Source organism: Mesoplodon densirostris, chromosome 12, assembly GCF_025265405.1.
Source record: "Mesoplodon densirostris isolate mMesDen1 chromosome 12, mMesDen1 primary haplotype, whole genome shotgun sequence".
Taxonomy (NCBI): domain Eukaryota; kingdom Metazoa; phylum Chordata; class Mammalia; order Artiodactyla; family Ziphiidae; genus Mesoplodon; species Mesoplodon densirostris.
This window is the reverse complement of record NC_082672.1, coordinates 22,194,140-22,211,554: the sequence shown is the minus strand read 5'-3', so window position 1 is coordinate 22,211,554 and position 17,415 is coordinate 22,194,140. Positions and strand designations below refer to the sequence as shown.

The 17,415-nt window shown below is 39.3% G+C and overlaps 1 protein-coding gene across 1 annotated transcript in view; it reads left to right on the top strand.

The window, feature by feature from the left end:
* Positions 1-17,415, top strand: part of AIG1 (androgen induced 1) — a 238,728-nt gene that overhangs the window by 85,285 nt on the left and 136,028 nt on the right. The window contains exon 5 of the mRNA XM_060114523.1: positions 6,568-6,669. Coding sequence (XP_059970506.1) covers positions 6,568-6,669 — 102 coding nt within the window. The remainder of the gene's footprint in view (positions 1-6,567; positions 6,670-17,415) is intronic.

Below are 17,415 nucleotides of genomic sequence, written 5' to 3'. Positions count from 1 at the left end.
CCTCTGACCCCTGAACGTTTCCCCAGGGCTCCCATACATCTCAGAGCTCTGGTTCCCAGAAGGGGTCACAGAGTGTCCCTTACAGTGTGTCACCTGTAGCGATCTCTCTGTTCTGCTCACTAGACCAGAGAGCCCTCAGATCTTGTTTCTTACATCAGAGTCTCCCCCTGGCCGTGTTCAATTTCCGTAACACTTGGCAGCCAGTTGAGAAGAGTGATTATTGGATTAGGGATGTTCCTTGCTTCCACTGGTTTCTTTCTCTTTCTTATTCCCCTTATTCTTGGTTGATTTCAAGAAAGAGAGCCTTTAGTCTTCCATCTTGATCTAGAAGTTCAGGGAAGGATTATTTTAAGATGATAGAAGACTTAAACAGGTAAAAGAAAAGCTAACGGATAAAAGATCTGAGAAGGGATGAGCTAAAAGGAAAATCTTGGAAAGAAAGGCTTATCTCCTCACAGACAGAAGGACAAAAACTGTGGATAACATAAAAGAGAAATCTTAGATCAATGGGAAGAAAATTGAAGAAGTAAAAAGGTACTTGCTTCTCTGGGAGATGTGGGGTCTGACACATACAAGGAACAGCAATGCACCTTTATTCATTTATTCAGCAAATTTTTACCATAAACGTGTTATATGCCAGTTAGTGGGGAAACAGCAGTAAACAAGACAGAGAAGTCCCTACTTCCTGAGACTTCACTTTCTCATAAAAGAGCCAGACAGTGAACAATTGAACAACAACAAAAGGCCTATTTTCTATCAGGGTTTCTGATAGAAAATAATAGAACAGTGGTGAGGCTTCCATGCTGTCTGAAGTAGACCTGAAGGAACAGAGGATCCAGCCACATGAAAATGAGGGAAGGACATTCCTGGCATAGAGTGGAAAATGCTGTGGTTCTGAGGCAGGAAAGCACATGAGGAGTTTTAGGAACAATCAAATTGCCAATTGGAGCTTAGGGAGCAGGAAAGAATACGGTACAAGTGAAGGCTGGAAATACAGGCAGGCATCAAATCATGCGGGCTCCTGTAGGAGTTGGGTTTTTATTCTCACATAATTACTCAGTCAGAAAGATAATTAAGGACCTAAGTGTGGATAAATATGGAGAAATTATAAATTCTACCAAAAAGATGAAAGCCATGAGAAAGGTATAACATCAACACGTGCTTTAGAAACTCTCTAAATGGAGATTCTGGTTTTAAAGTAATTTGAGCAGAACGTACAGCCTAAAAAAATATAATGTAACTCACAACCTCATCATTACAGTAGAGGAATTCTTTGTCACACTTCTAGGAATGAGTACTAGAAAAAAATTGTACTCTGGAACAAAAGATACTATAACATTTCAGAGTGCCCTATGCTTCCCTGTGCATTTCTGAATTAACGGTATGACTGAGGGAAGTCAGCCAGAAGGAGAGCACCTGCGGACTCAGAACCTCCTAGATGTGCAAAGTGAGAAGAAGACAAGGGCCATGTCAAAATGAGGCATTCACTGTCTGCGTGGAGGCCATCAGACAAAGCCAGCTAGCATCCAGAGCACACAACTTACTCTCATGCTTTGTGCATTTGGAAAGAGAAATCACAACTGGAAACATGTCTAAATGTTACTTCTCAGCAACGGTATGATCTTGGAAAGAATCGATGGGAAAGCATATCATGAAAAGGAAATCTAGAAGCAAAGAAGTAGAGCCCCAAAGAGAATTGAAATGTTTTCCAATCAGTAATTGGTAAAGTCTGAGTACTAATAGATTTGTTTTAAAAGGGAAAGCAATTCCATAAACTCATGTCATGTTGAAGCTGAAAACTTAAAGATGCATTCATTTAGTTCCTCCTTCCCTCCTTCAACAGTGGATGTTTGAGATCACCATAAATGGCCTTCATAGACCAATCTACAGATAAGTGACTTTTTAGCCTCCTTCAGGGTAAATGTCTCTATGACATCCTTTGCATTCTAATTGGTGTTACTAAACTCCAAGGAATTTCCCACTGATCAGTAAAGCTTTTTCTTAGAAGTAAACTAAAGCTGATTAGCTTCAGCTTCTACTGGACTCCATATGAGAGACTCCTTACAAAAAGAGACAAAGTATGAACCCAGTTTTCTTTTGTGTTTATTTCTAATCCTTCCAGGGGGTTCAAATGAGGCCTCAATAACCACTGTAACACAGGTGTTTTGTCTGGGAAGCTTGAAGAACTCGGAAGTGACTGTGCTTCTCCCATTCTCAGTTCAAGTACAGTATTCTGGTCCTGGCAGCACAGAAGCAGCAGGTGTGTGCTGAGGAACAGCTGGCTACCAGTCCTGGCCAGAGAGGAAGCTTCTTCACAACAGTAGGACGTTTCAGTATCACTTAACCTGTCCAAGAGAACCTATTTTTGTTCATATCCATGCCCTGGTAGTAGAGTTCAAATTTATTTTGGGTTTGCTGATGACCATACCATCAAGAGGATGTCAGTGCAGGAAGCCAAGAAGCTACCATCTGTGCAGTGTTTTTATCTCAAGAATTGTTTAGAAGGCTGATTACTCAGTTAGCTGTACCTCTTGATCTTCTAGTGTTACACTGAGAAAGGTGACTAACACTTTCTTGAAAGTCACTTTGCTTTTAATAACCCATAAATTCCGTCAATCTATGGTAGGGGGGTCAAAGGATTGGCCAAATTGCACTATTAAGTATCGACCCCACAATGCTTTATATGTGGTAGGGACACCATGAGTGATCATTCCTAGTGAACAGAAAGTTGCTCTCCAGAGTGATGTGCTGGCAAACTTTAACAACCAGCTATCTAAGGATAAACTACCTGATTTGTAGCATTTGCTGATTTCCATAGCAGAATATTAAGAAGAACTTTATAAATTCAAAAATTTAGATGAAATGGAGAAAATCTATAAAAGGCAAAAATGACTAAAACTAACTCAAGAAAAAATAGAAAACCTGAAACCTCTATATCTATTAAAGAAATTGAATTCACAATTAAATCTTCTCACAAGAAAACTTGTAAGTCCAGATGATGCCACTGGAGAAGTATATCAAGTAGGTAAGGAAGAAATAATACCAACCTTGCAAAAAGTCCTTCACAAAATAGAGGAGAGAACACTTCCCACTTTATTTTTTGAGGCCAGCATTATCCTGTTACCAATATTAGAAAATGACGTTATGAGAAAAAAAACTAACTAGACGTTGATATACTTTATGAATAAAGATGGAAAAAATTCCTTAAAACATCAGCAAGTCGAATCCAATAATATATAAAATATTATAGAATAAAATATTAAAAAATAAAATAAAATAATTAAATTTAAAAAGATCATCATAATGACCAGGAATTAAAGGTTGGTTTAACATTAAAAATCAATTGCAATCATTCATCATATTAACAGAATAAAGGAGAAAAAAATATATGGTCACCTGAAGATATGCAGCAAAGCTATCTGAAAAAATTCAGCACTCATTCATTATGTACATAAATTAAGAATAGGAGAGGGCTTCCCTGGTGGCATAGTGGTTGAGAGTCCGCCTGCCGATACAGGGGACATGGGTTCGTGCCCCGGTCTGGAAAGATCCCACATGCCGCGGAGCGGCTGGGCTCATGAGCCATGGCCGTTGAGCCTGCGCGTCCGGAGCCTGTGCTCCGCAATGGGAGAGGCCACAACAGTGAGAGGCCCACATACCGCAAAAAAAAAAAAAAAAAAAAAAAAAAAAAGAATAGGGGAGATTTTCCTCAACTTGATAAAAGACACCTAAGAAAGACCTGCAATTAATATTAAATTGAAATTTTGAGAAACTGAACACTTTCCCTAAGTAGGGAAGAAGACAAAGATGCTCACTCTTCATCACTTCTGGTCAACATTGTGCAATGAGAAAAGAAAAAGAACTAAAAGGCATACAGATTGTAGAGAAAGAAGAAAAACTGTCTTCATTTGTAGATCGTGTACATATAAAAACCAAAAATAATTTATAACATAACCACTCAAATGACTAAGTGAATTTAGCAAAGATACAGGATACCATGTCAATATACAAAAAAATCATTTGTGTTTTCATATGCTAGCAAACAAAGAATGTAAAAAAAAATTTAATGCTATCTACAATAGCAGAAAAAACATAAAATGCTTAGTGGTAGACTTAAAATATGTGCAAGAGCTGTCACTGAAGATTATGAACATTGAGAAATTAAAGATCTTAATAAATGGAGACATAAATTATGTTCATAGGTTAGAAGACTCAATATTGTTAAGATGTCTTTTCTCCTCATATTGAATATATTGATTCAGTACAGTCATAATCAGAATTCTAGGGGGATGTTTTTGTCGAAATTCACAAGCTGAGATTCTAAAATTTAAATGACAATGCCAGGGACTTAAAATAGCCAAAACAATGTTGGAAAAGAAGAGTAGAAGCATATGGTAAGCAGGAATCTAAGACGGCCCAAAGATTCTGCCCCCTACTACACAGGCCTGTATAATCCCCTCCCCTTGAGTATGGGAGGGGACTTGTGACTGTGACGAGATGTCGTTGTCATGATTAAATTACACTATGTGGCAAAGGTAAAGGGATTCTACTGATGGCTCCATCCAGGATTGAAACGGTTTCATGCCTGTGTGTGGACACCCAGGCCACCTGTAAAACTTTGGTTCTCATCCTACAGGAATAAATACCCCTTAACCATCTCTCTGGTCAAGGGATACAAACATTTATTGCACAGTCAGTCTTCCAGGGTCAGACCCGAGAAGGAGACCCACACAGGCCCTGAGGCATACTTGTGTCTACTTAGGCAGGAAATTCCAGGGTCTTGGTTTCCCAGGATGTGGTTTAGAAGGAGAGGGGGTGCAGGCTTTGGGTAGACCAGCCACTTGGACCTGGGATTGCCTCACTCCATGGCGAGGGAGGAGGTTCCAGGTGGCTGGAGCAGAGCCTTCCAAAGCAGGACATCTCAAACGTTTATGTGCATAGGAATGACCTCAGGATCTTATTAAAATACAGGGTCAGAACCTATCAGGCTGGGCCCTAGCATTCTGCACATCTAACAAGCTCTCAGGTGGCACGGGTGCTGCTGACCCATGGGACCACACTTTGCGTAACAAGACTGTAAAGCACGGAGCCCACCCAGGTCTGAGGGCAGGGAACACTGATACTCAATACACATGAAGTTAGTAGTGGAATGAACAAACCCAAATTGTGCATAATTCAAAAATTATTTGTTGTACTTGGAAAGATCCTGACGATAGTTAACCTTAAGCTAATAATAGATGTTTTTTTTCTTTTTTCCTCTTGTGCATTTATCCACTGAGTGAAAATAGTTGCCCCAAAAGCAGGATAAATAACTGGGGACCCTAATCTGGTATTAAAACTACGTGTGTTATCTACAGTTGCCTATTGTAATTATCATTCAATGTGTTTTATGAATCAGTGAATGTTCATAACATCCTGGGTTTTAAGGGTGAATTTTTTTTCAGGCTAAGACTATCCGTGTGATAACTGACGTACTTCTAAAAGAACTTTGGAATCCTTCTGATTACTAGCCTTGAGCTATAAACACTAGGAGTTTTATAAAAAGTGGCAATAAAATATATATTATTAACAAAATGTCAGGGCATGGATGACTTACAAGAAATGAGATAAAATTGTTTCTGTTTAACATTCATGCCACATTTTATCATTCCGTAGTATTTATTATTTTGACACATAACTCTGAAGAGACTATGAGACCTCCCTGTGGGATTGTTCATTCCCTTTTCTATGCTACATTTATAGACTATTTACAAAAGCATTCATTTTTTTAAAAAAAATTCTATGGTGAAGGTTAAAGGCTTGGGCCATTCATTTCTTTATTTTATCTGAGCTTCTTCTCTCCCCATTAGTTTGAGGAAAGATAAGATAATAAATTGAGTACTCTCCTCTCTTTTTTTGATGATGTTGCTGATGGGTCAAAATAAACCTCTGGAATCCAGATGAATTTATGAGTTATTCATAAATTAGGAATCTTCCTTAACTCTTCGTACACTCTGCTTCTCAGTGTCGCTAAAGCCCCCACTTAGGCTGTATAAATTAATACATTTGCTGGAATTGTGACTTTGGGACATTTTATAGCAGTGATTTCAATGTTGTGAGTGGTGAAATAGAAACTTGAGAACGTGAAGATTAATTTAAACCACATGATGGGTTCAAGGAAAATACACTACAGCTTCTTGAATATGTTCTAACGCTGTACAGTGGGGAATGGGATCCAAAAAACCACCAATGAACTTTTAAACCCCTTTGAGAGGAATCAAACCAACACACTTAGCCCTGGAAGGGAGCTGTTCCAGATGACAGAGAGGCCATCTCTCTCTCCCTCACAAACAGAGCCCTTCGCCTGAGAGAACACAGTTGGGAGATCGAGGAAAGAGGAGGGACCCCAACAGTTACCACTAATGGGATGAAGTTAGAACAATCTTTGCAGTTATTAGCTGGCTTACTGATTTGTCTTTCATTATAAATTATAGTTTTGTTGGGTTCTTTGAACAATAGATAACCAACAAATTGTATGCTGTGGACAGTTGGTGCCTTTGAAATAAAGGATCTCTTTTTCCCTTCCAGTTCGTTGTAGCGGTGTTCTGGATCATTTATGCCTATGACAGAGAGATGATTTACCCGAAGTTGCTTGATAATTTTATCCCAGGGTGGCTGAATCATGGAATGGTAAGTGGACTAAAACAAATGATTTCCTTTTATTTAAAAAAAATCTACTAAAGAGCTGTTTTCTAATTTAGGCTGTCCACAGAATCTACCTAAATAGCTGTGAAATGAAAATTATAATTAGAGAGTACAGTTAGAGAAGAAAATTGAACATAAATAAAAAATGTCTTCTCATGAAGTTGAGTCACTATTAAAACTACTTAGTAGATGAATCCATAGTTTATAAGAGGTGTCAGTGGTGTTCAGTATAATACAATTGGCTCACTCCAGGACGGATTTAATTTCTGGGCCATTCAAAGGCTTGTCCCCTGTTGGAGACTAAGGATTGATTCCCACCTGCACCACTATGGACACCCAATGCCTCCTCCACTTCACATCAGTGAGATCGTGTTGAAAGTAACCAGTGTTCTTGGAGAATTTCCCCTGGAGGAGAGTCAGGGCTGTTACTTTCCCTGGGAGAGTCGCTACAGACGTTGGAGGTGTCCTTAGCAGTGGTTCTCCACCTTGTCAGGGTCTGCCCATCCCAGGGTATTTGCCTGCAGCTGCGAGGTCTTTTCCTTCTTCTCAGTCTAATTCTTTCAGATGCTTTAGCAATGATGTTACCTTCACAAGTTTCAAATCAAATACTTTGGCTGGTTTGCACATTGCTTGACAAGATTTGAGGGTATATTTTCTGCAGAGAAATTTTGTGTCGTCTTCCCTTTCCATCTCTGGAATTGAGCACTGTTTTGTTATTAACTAAGAAGCCTGCGTTTTTTGGTTACGTCAATTTTTAGAATGTGTCCCTGGGTGCTTCTAGTGAAAAGGGCAACCCATGACAGAAATTATAGGGGAATGAAGAACTGGAAATCACGCATCTGAGGTCCAAAGTAAGTGTTTCCCTTCTGCCCCCAATTTTGGTATATTTTAAGAAAATGCTGTGTAGTAACAAACAAACATTATTGTACTGAGGGGCATTGATTCAAACTTCTGTAAGCCAACCCCTCAAAAGTAGCACATCTCAGAGAACTGGAATTTTCCTTGAGTCCAATTAGAGCCACACTGTAGAATGGTTAACATGGCACCTCAGGTCTAGTTACAAACAAATCTGTTGGGTCTTGTCAATTAAATTTAACCAGGAGCCTGACATGGTTACTCTGCCTCTCTCCAACTTTTTGCTTTTCTTGAATGTGGAAGTGCTTTCATAACTCCCAAGTCTTTGCAATCCTCTGCCCCCAATGCCCTTCCCATTCTTCACTGGGAAACTCTTGCTTATCCTGCCAGCTTGTATACTGTCTTCTTCATGGAGCCTTTCCCCACTTTTACAAGCCAAGTTTGCTCTGCTGTTAGCTGTGCTGGCCCCGCACTTTCATATCTCCATGGTACATGTCCACAAAAATGTTATACAGCTAGTGCAAAATGGCAGCCTTCGAATCCTGCGTCTCTGCCCAGCCACCTGGCGTATAGGAAGAGCAGTACATAATCATTAGATTGATGACTAATGCAGTACAGCCAGTCCCCATAATTCTCTGCCAGTCAATACTAATAACTACTATTTTTCAATAACCTACTGTGTACCAGGCTATATAATTTAATTTTCATAGTGGTTCTATGAACAAGAAATTATTATCCCTTTTACAGATGAAGAAACTGAGGCTTAGAAGGTTTCTGACACCAGAAGGGTCTTAGCTGAGAACAAATGATTATATCATGTGCTATAGAAGAAGAGTCCTGGGCAATATGGCCTGTTGTCTACATCCCTAAACTGTACAGTGTTACCTTCTGGTTAGAGAATAAATCACAATCTTTGCAGATCCTGGCACCATCTAATGTTGCGAATGAATGGTTTATTAAGTTTGTATGAAGTTATTAGAACTTCAGCTGGACGCTCCTAATTTTCCCTTGATTCAGTTTGATGGGTTAAAATTCTCACTCTTGGAGAAAAACACTACTTAGAAATGCAAGGAGGATTTGAGTGACAGAAATATTTAGGAAAGGGAAAAATAAATTAACGAACATGTCAAGTCCTCTCAGATAATATGAGCTCAATAGGTTTCTTTCCCAATGAATTTTGTCTTAGAAAAGCTGAATGACCATTTCTTGGCTTTTTTTCATGTTCCAATTCATGGTTCCAGAATTACCAACAAAGAAGTTGCATTTGATGGCTGAGAAATATTTTGCAATATTAAACAATTTACATTACTCTAAATATGTATATGTGAAACTTTAAATACATCATGCATAAAACATGGTGCTGATGCTTTGGATTGGCAATTAAAATATGAACATTAAATGCTAGAATCATGAATAATTTAATCTTTATAAAAATGTGTAATATGATTTATGAAACATCAAAAAATTAAATCAGCATTTTCAGCTTTTTTTAAATTGTATTTAATTAATTATAGTTTGTATTTGCCTTTAATTTTAATACCTTTTTTAATAGCTTTTGAATATCTAATTTTAAAGTATGAAAATAATTCATTAAAATTTTTACATTTATTTAATGTTCATATTTTGATGAAAACACTCAAGTTGTATACACTTTAATTATAATTACATTTTATTTTTAATCGATATTTTAGATTAATACTGTTAGTAGAGCTCCAGTTTTGTAAGAATTTCCATTATAAAAACATATTTAGTGAATTTGCTGAAATGAAGGCAAGAAAATAAAATTTTGGATATTTATATTATACTAAATATCTATATTTGTAATTTATAAATTTTACTAATCATCCAATCTTATTTTTTTATTTTGTTTTACAAAAATATATCTAAGAATGTAGGAGGATAGAACATATTTTATTTAATACTGTCTAGTTTAATTTGTAACCGTCAAATATTTCTGCAAATGGTTTATGGCTCTCTAGGCCTGCTCACTATTATTGCCTGCCTAGATCTTTATAACTACAAGAATTCCAAGAGAGAATGTACTCTGTTCTTACATATAGAATCATATTCATTGTTTGAAGAATCTCAACATAATTTCTAGGGATCCAGAGCCCTGAACCACAGAACTGAGATGCAGTGTATAAGTCTATCATGACACCGTTTCAGGAGAATCATCAAGTCAGTCTTGAATTTGCAGCATTCAAACAGGCATAAGAGAAAACTTACAGGGTCTGAAATCCACAGGGGTTTCAATTTTGATTTACACTAAGGTTGCCAAAAGTTAGACATGATTATAACTAAAGGAAAATATCCTATCTCTTTCTTTCCATGTCTTCCTCTTTTCTCTCAGCAAGCAATCCTAGAATTTATTTGCAGAAGAGAAGAGGAAATGGGTGAATAAAAGGGTAATACACCCTTGCTCTGTAAACACTAGGTTATCTCCAGCCTCCATTAAAATAGCACACACCCACACACCCTCCACACAAAGAATTTTAATTTATTACAACCAAAAATACAAACATATAAAGTATAGCACATTTATTTGTTTGTTTATTTATTTATTTGATTTTGGCTGCACTAGGTCTTCACTGCTGCGCACAGGCTTTCTCTAGTTGCGGCGAGCGGGGGCTACTCTTCGTTGCGGTGCACGAGCATCTCATTGTGATGGCTTCTCTCGTTGCAGAGCACAGGTTCTAGGCGCAAGAGCTTCAGCAATTGTGGCACGCAGGCTCAGTATCTGTGGCTCGTGGGCTCTAAAGTGCAGACTCAATAGTTGTGGTGTACAGGCTTAGTTGCTCCGTGGCATGTGGGATCTTCCCAGACCAGGGCTCGAAACCCATGTCCCCTGCATTGGCAGGTGGATTCTTAAACACTGCACCACCAGGGAAGCCCCAGTATAGCACATTTAAATGGAGTCAGTTCAATATCCAAAATCAAAAATTTGTCTGTCCTTGCAACCCTATTTATCTTTGTATTCCCAGCAATTCAAACAGCATACATGCCCATTAGGTATTCACTAAGTGTTGATAATGTAAAGGATGTTTGTGTAATTGCTTTTGAAACTTAGAAGAATGTCAAGTTTACATTTATTTCTTTCTATCACCTTTTATTCTCAGTCCACTGATAATCAGACAAAAGAAAAACAGAAGTGATATCAGCAAATGAATCAGAGTTTCCAAAATGTAATGAGAGTGGTCACAGATAGTTGTGGTAGGATTCTGCATGGCTGCCACATACGCGGGCTGAGCTTTGGTTTAATTCAATCTAGCAAACATTTTTTGAAAACCCACCACATGCAAAGCACCCTGGTAGGGACTGTGTAGTTACAGGATGAGAAAAACACATGCAGTTTTAAAGGATGGGAAGGGCATGTTTGAAGTGGATGAAGGTAAGTAAGAAAACAGTTTCCCAGACCAACAGAGTACCCCCAACAGACTGTGTTCACTTGGGCAAGGAGAAGCACTGTTGTTACTCTAGCTTGTTTCTTAGTTGCAAAAGTAGAACTGTGAACATTTCTCTTCTGCTGATTATAATTTTAAGGCATTGTCAATGGAGTAAATACACTTTAAAAGCAATAAGTAAATAAATATTTAAACTCTAGAAAGATTGCAGACTCTCAGTGTTGCCATAACAGGAAAAAACCAACAAGACAGCCTCAGCTTATTGAAGACCTAATTAATGTTTATAAAGTGTTTTTGAGAATGCCAAGCACGGCAGAAGGTTAGGATATTATTATTATCCCACAGATCTTTAAGCAGACATGACCTCGATGTTCTTATAATCACAACAGGAGTTATTCATTCACCATATAATTTATCAGGAGACAAAAAAATAAATCCCACCTCTCATCATGCCTGATTTGTCAGTTGTTCTTGTTATATGTAACTGATCCTCAAGAGCACTTTAATTTAGGCAAATGTTTATTCTGTTCAATATTACTTTGACATTTTGTAATTACTAAAGTTTTTGTACATCTGTCTTTCCCAGAAAAGAAAGCATTAAATACTGCTTGGATGATCATTGGTTTTGCAGGAACTCAAATTTGACGTTATTCTTTTGGTAAATAATACAACTTATAGAAAGTTTCCTTTTCTGGGATAAAAAGATTATGCATTTCATGACCCATGGAGTCTGCCACCCTGATATTGGATATTTCATAGAATAGGTTGTTGGTTGAAAGAAGACCTTCTTTTTCATATAAAAAAACTACCTTTCTCAATTTTCACAACATATTCTAAAGTAACTAAAAGATATCTGAAAATTTTCAAAAATAAAAGTAAGACTGGAACAGAAATTTCTTGGGAACTTCTTTCTAAGGCTCTCAATGGACCTCTCAAAGAAAACAAATAAGACCCCAAAGAACAAGAAGGAGAGCTACATCCACAGTGAGGCAGATACTTTCAGAATTATTGAATACTGTTCTCGTCTGTAAGCTTTTTTCGTGTCAAATTTTACTGATTTTAGCTTCTTCCATTGTGAATTTTCATTTGTGATCATTAGTTCTACCAAGCCCCATTCTCCTGTGTTAGATATTGCCCGTCTAAAGTTTGACATGAAGATTCGATTATTCTGTCTCTTTTAAATCAGTAATGGATTTTAAGGTATTTTAGCTTTTGTCAATTTTCTTTCTTATTTATTATTTCAACTGGAAATATTGTAAATTGAGAAAATGTATTCTTTTTTTTTTTATGGCTGTGTTGGCTCTTCGTTTCTGTGCAAGGGCTTTATCTACCTGTGGCAAGTGGGGGCCACTCCTCATCGCGCTGCGCGGGCCTCTCACTACCACGGCCTCTCTTGTTGCGGAGCACAGGCTCCAGACACGCAGGCTCAGTAATTGTGGCTCACGGGGCTAGTTGCTCCGCGGCATGTGGGATCTTCCCAGACCAGGGCTCGAACCCGTGTCCCCTGCATCGGCAGGCAGATTCTCAACCACTGCGCCACCAGGGAAGCCCGAGAAAATGTATTCTTTTAAATGATGTTTGAGAAACCTTTGAACAAGTTTGTGAGGCAGAGACGAAGAGGGTTTTCTGGTTCCACATATGAGGAGCTTGGAAGTTGCAACTCCATCATAACAGGTAAAAAGCTAAACAGATTGAAAAAATCAACAACTCTTCTTGGATCCATATGAGAAGGGAGAACATAGAGCAAACCACTGCCCCAAGGTTAGACAGACAGACAAGCAAATACAGAGAATTACAACTAAACTGGAGCAGAGTCTCCACTGTGAAACCACTGTGGGAACCAGCACCCAGGGAGGGAAACCTGAATGGTAATCGATGGATTACTGGAGGCTCAGAGAGGACAAAGCGAGAGTGAGAAAGTCCAGGGTGGCCCAGGCATAGAGAGGTTCCCACAATATTGTGAGATTTACCTGCAGGAGCTCAACCAGATTCCCACAATAAGCTTCAGAGAAACATCCCCTCATGCTTCCAGCACAGGGAAGAGAAAAGGAACCATTGTGAGATATATCAGAACACTCAGCTCTTAACAAAGCCTGACCTTAATGGAAACTAGTTAACCAGAATCTAACCTGCTGAAGTATCATCAGAGCCTAATTGACCTGGGAGGAGGGACATACCCAACTCCAGTTGGCTCTAGCCTTCCTGTCCTACCTGAGGGGAAGAAAAAACCCAAGAAACACTTGGGAAGTTCATAGTCCAGAGGCACAGTCTCACTAAAAGACTGAGTCCTAATCATAGGACTGTAGAACACTTTTCCTCCTCTGACACCTCACCACCATATTACTAAAGGCCTTTTACAGCAGTTCCTTTTACTAAGTACATCATGTCCGGCTATCAAAAAAAAAAAATCACAAGGCATACCAAAGACAACAAATACAATTAGAAGAGATAGAGCAAGCATCAGAACCAGACATGGCAGGGATGTTGGAATTCTCAGACTGGGAATTTAGAACAACTATGGTTAATATGCTAAGGGATAAAGTAGGCATCATGCAAGAACAGATGGGCAATGCAAGCAGAGAGATGAAAATCCTAGGAAAGAACCAAAAAGAAATGCTAGCAATAAAAAACACTGTAACAGAAATAAAGAATGCCTTTGGTGGGCTTATTAGTAGACTAGACACAGCTGAGGAAAGACTCTCTGAGCTAGAAAATATATCAATAGAATCCTCAAAAACCAAAAGGCAAAAAGAACAAAGACTGAAAAAGCAGAACAGACATCCAAGAACTATGGGATAACTACTGAAGGTGTAACAGATGCATGATGGGATTACCAGAAGGAGAAGAAGGAGAAAGAAACAGAAGAAATATGACTGAGAATTTCCCTCAGATTAATTTTAGACCTTAAACCACAAATCCAGGAAGCTCAGCGGACACCAAACAGGATAAATGCCAAAACAAAACAAACAAAAACCCTACGCCTAGGCGTATCACTTTTAAACTACAGAAAATCAAAGGTAAAGAAAAAGTCCTGAAAGTAGCAAGAAAGAAGAGGAGGAGATAGAGAGGCTAGGATGGGGAAGGGGAAAAGATAGGGAGAAGAGAAAAGGAAGGGAGGGAACATCATGGGTGAGAAGAGAAATGGCCACAACAAGGAGGGAGATCAGATAGGAGATGAGAAAGAGGAAGACGGCGGGGAGGGGGGAAAGGGAATTAAAAATGTCCTAGGGTAAAGAAGGCACAATGTCACGGCCAAACCACACAGTTGTAAATACCATATCTCCTTCATAGCTTCTTGAGCTTTGGGGATTAATTTTTCTCTCTTCAGTGCCTGGCATAGTCCTTGGCATAGTATAGGTACTCAATAATCATTTGATGAATCAGTAGATGTTAGTAGATTGAGCTGGCCTCCTTTCTGTTCCTTGAACCCACCAAGCACTCTGCTTGTCTTGGAATGCTCTCCACCAGAGATCTGCTTAACTCACTTCTTCACCCCCCCTCAAATCCTTGCTTAATGGCGCTTTCTCAGTAAGGCTTATGCTGAGTAGCCTATTAGGTACTGAAGCCACCCCATCCCACCAGAATCCCCTTACCTTGCTCCTTATCCCCCTCATGGCACTTACTGTCTTTGACATATTATATGCTTTTATATATATGTTGTGTTTAGAGCTTATTGTCCATCTTCTTCTTCTAGAATTTAATTTCCATAAAGGCAGGGATCTTTGTTTTAGTGACTGATTTATCCCTAGCACCTGGAACAGTACCTAATTTATTGCATGAATGAATCAACTTTATCAATATTCTATGTCCACATTTTCTCTTGTTCTCTTTTATCCCACTCTTTCTCGTTTCCCCTCCATAATTGTTGACAGAGAATGCAACCCCAAACCATTCACTTTTCCCCTAACTTGTATTTTACTTCACTTTTCAAATTCAGCTGCACTGCAGCCGAATCTTGCATTCATGGCCTGCTGTCCCCCCAGAGGGGCTTATTGGTTGTACATATATTGTTTCTCTTACCTGAAAAGGCCAGAATTGATGTCTGAAGAACACACCATGGGTCCTTGGAACATCTAAGAGCTACAGGCCAGATAAGTAATAGCCTGGATCAAATGTATTGAAAAGCTCTTCCATATATTGATTGTTTTATTTGGGTATTAGTTATTTTTTATCTAGGGTAATAGCCAGATGGCTTTTTAAAGTAACTTCCTGCCATCACAAATTCCTTTGTAGAACTGATTTTCCATGCAAGGGTAGAATTCAAGGCTAATATTACTTGGCTTATACGCTGCCCTTTTTCTTGCTACATATAATAGATGAGCCGGCCCAGCAGAAGTGTGAGTTCATCAGAAGGTCTATAAATTATATTCAGATATTTTGGGGTCAGCAAAACCCAAAGAGTGGTTTACTCAAGTTTTTTTACCCCTAATCCTTAAATCCATAGATATTTCAAAGTAAACTTCATTCATATGTTTCCCATTCATCTGCCCTTAGCTCTTCATAGTTGGGGGATGGGTGGGGACAGGCAGGCAGGTGTTGTCCTGGGAACTGACTTCCTTCTTCACTACCACAGACAGATCATTCATTAGCCACAGACTTAACTCCTTGGCAGAAGTCCATCCCTATATCCTTTCCAGTTCCCTTTTAATTGAAGTTCCAACCTCAGCAAGCATCAGTGATGGCTGCCAAAGAAAGTGAAGTGGGAAAAAAGCTGCATTTTCTGTCACAGAGGCACAGGATGCCAGAATCTTGGACTTGGGAAGTGACTCTAAAGATCATCTGGTCCATACACCATGTGATACTTAAATCACTTGAACAATATACTGGCAAATTCAGTCTCTGCTTGAGCATCCCTGATGATGGAGCTTCAGTAGTAGACCAAGACCATGGGGTCTTCAGCTTAGGAAAGACTCTCATAAGGAACTGAGTCTTCCGTTCTTTTTAAGTCCAAATCTGCCCAGTCAGTCCCTTCATCATTATTCAAGATTGAAACACCAGTCCTATTTGCTCTCCTCATGTTCTCTTCCAAAAGGGTCTCACTCTCCCTCATGACTTCAATCTCTGCCCTACAAGAGTTATTCCCAAGTCTGTGCTTCCTGGTCCAGTGTCTCATAGGGCATCACACTCTGCATTTGACACAAGGACCTTGAGACAAACATATTGAAACAACCTCATTAACCCGTCCTCTAAATCTTGTAACCCCATCTTGCATCTCCATCTCAATGATGGCAAGATGCACCTAAAAGCTCCTTTTCACCAGACCCCTCAGAGTTAGTTGGCTAAGCCATATCGTATACACCTCCAAAGTAGCTGCCGAGTCTGCCCCAGCCTCCTAACCTCCACCATCCTGGCTTTAGTTCAAGGCCTCATCACCACTCAACTGCACTGAGGCAACAAGCTCAGTTCATCTCTCTCCTCCCCACTGTCTCATCACCAGACCTCTCTCCACACTGCTGCCTCAGTTACTTTTCTAGAAGAACTGAAGGTCTGATGCCCCCTTTCTGCATTTCTTTCTCAGACACCACCTAAGAGTGAAGTAGTCCAGAGGCTCCTCAGCATCGGAGTAGGTCTTCTCACTGCACTCATAACACTTTGTTTATACACCTATGTTTTCTCTCATCACATTGTTTGGTGACTGTTCAGTTACTTGCTTACTCCTCCAATTGACTATGAGGCTATAAAGGACAACATTTTTTATCCTTTCCTCCAAAACCTAGCATAGTGTCGGGGATTAAGTGCACACTCAGGAAACGTTTACTGAGGAAATGGTATACACGCCCTGCATCACACTCTCTCCCCTGACCAGGCTTCAGCTTGTCTAGATTTGTTTTTATACTTTCACATGGTTTGGCAAGTGCAATCGTCCTTGCTTATTAGTGTTGTCCAAGCTTCCATTAACTTTTTTGGCAGCTTCACTGTTCTCTACACTAAAGCTTCCACATCATTCTTACCTGACCAGTGTGGTTAAGCTAAGGTTTAACGTTGTTATTTTTGTTTTTCCACAAATTGCAGGACCCTAAGATGTATTCCTAGGGAATTCCAGCTTGTTAAATGCAGTGGGAATATGGGATGGGCTCTGGGGAAGCTGCAGGACTAAGAACTTGAGGATCATGGAATGGATATACTGGGGTTTCATAAAATGATGTATTCTTTGTTTTGAATTGCGGTGCCTAAGTTTGTGCCATTGAGTTGAATGAAGCTGCTTTGGAGACAACACTCTGAGTAAAGTCAGTAACAACATAATTGATTTTTCAGAGCAGTAAATTATAACCACGTTGTAACTGTGCGTGGAGAGGATGGTTGATTCCTAAGGTCAAGACAGGTATTTAGATGAGGATGACATACATGGTGGCAGACAGGAAGAGCAGGCAGCAGCAACTCGTACTGAAAATGATGTCCACTTGTCCAAGCTCACCCCGCTGGTGAGGGGACTAGCTGGGAGTAGAATGCTGAGCTGCCTGACCCCACGGCACTT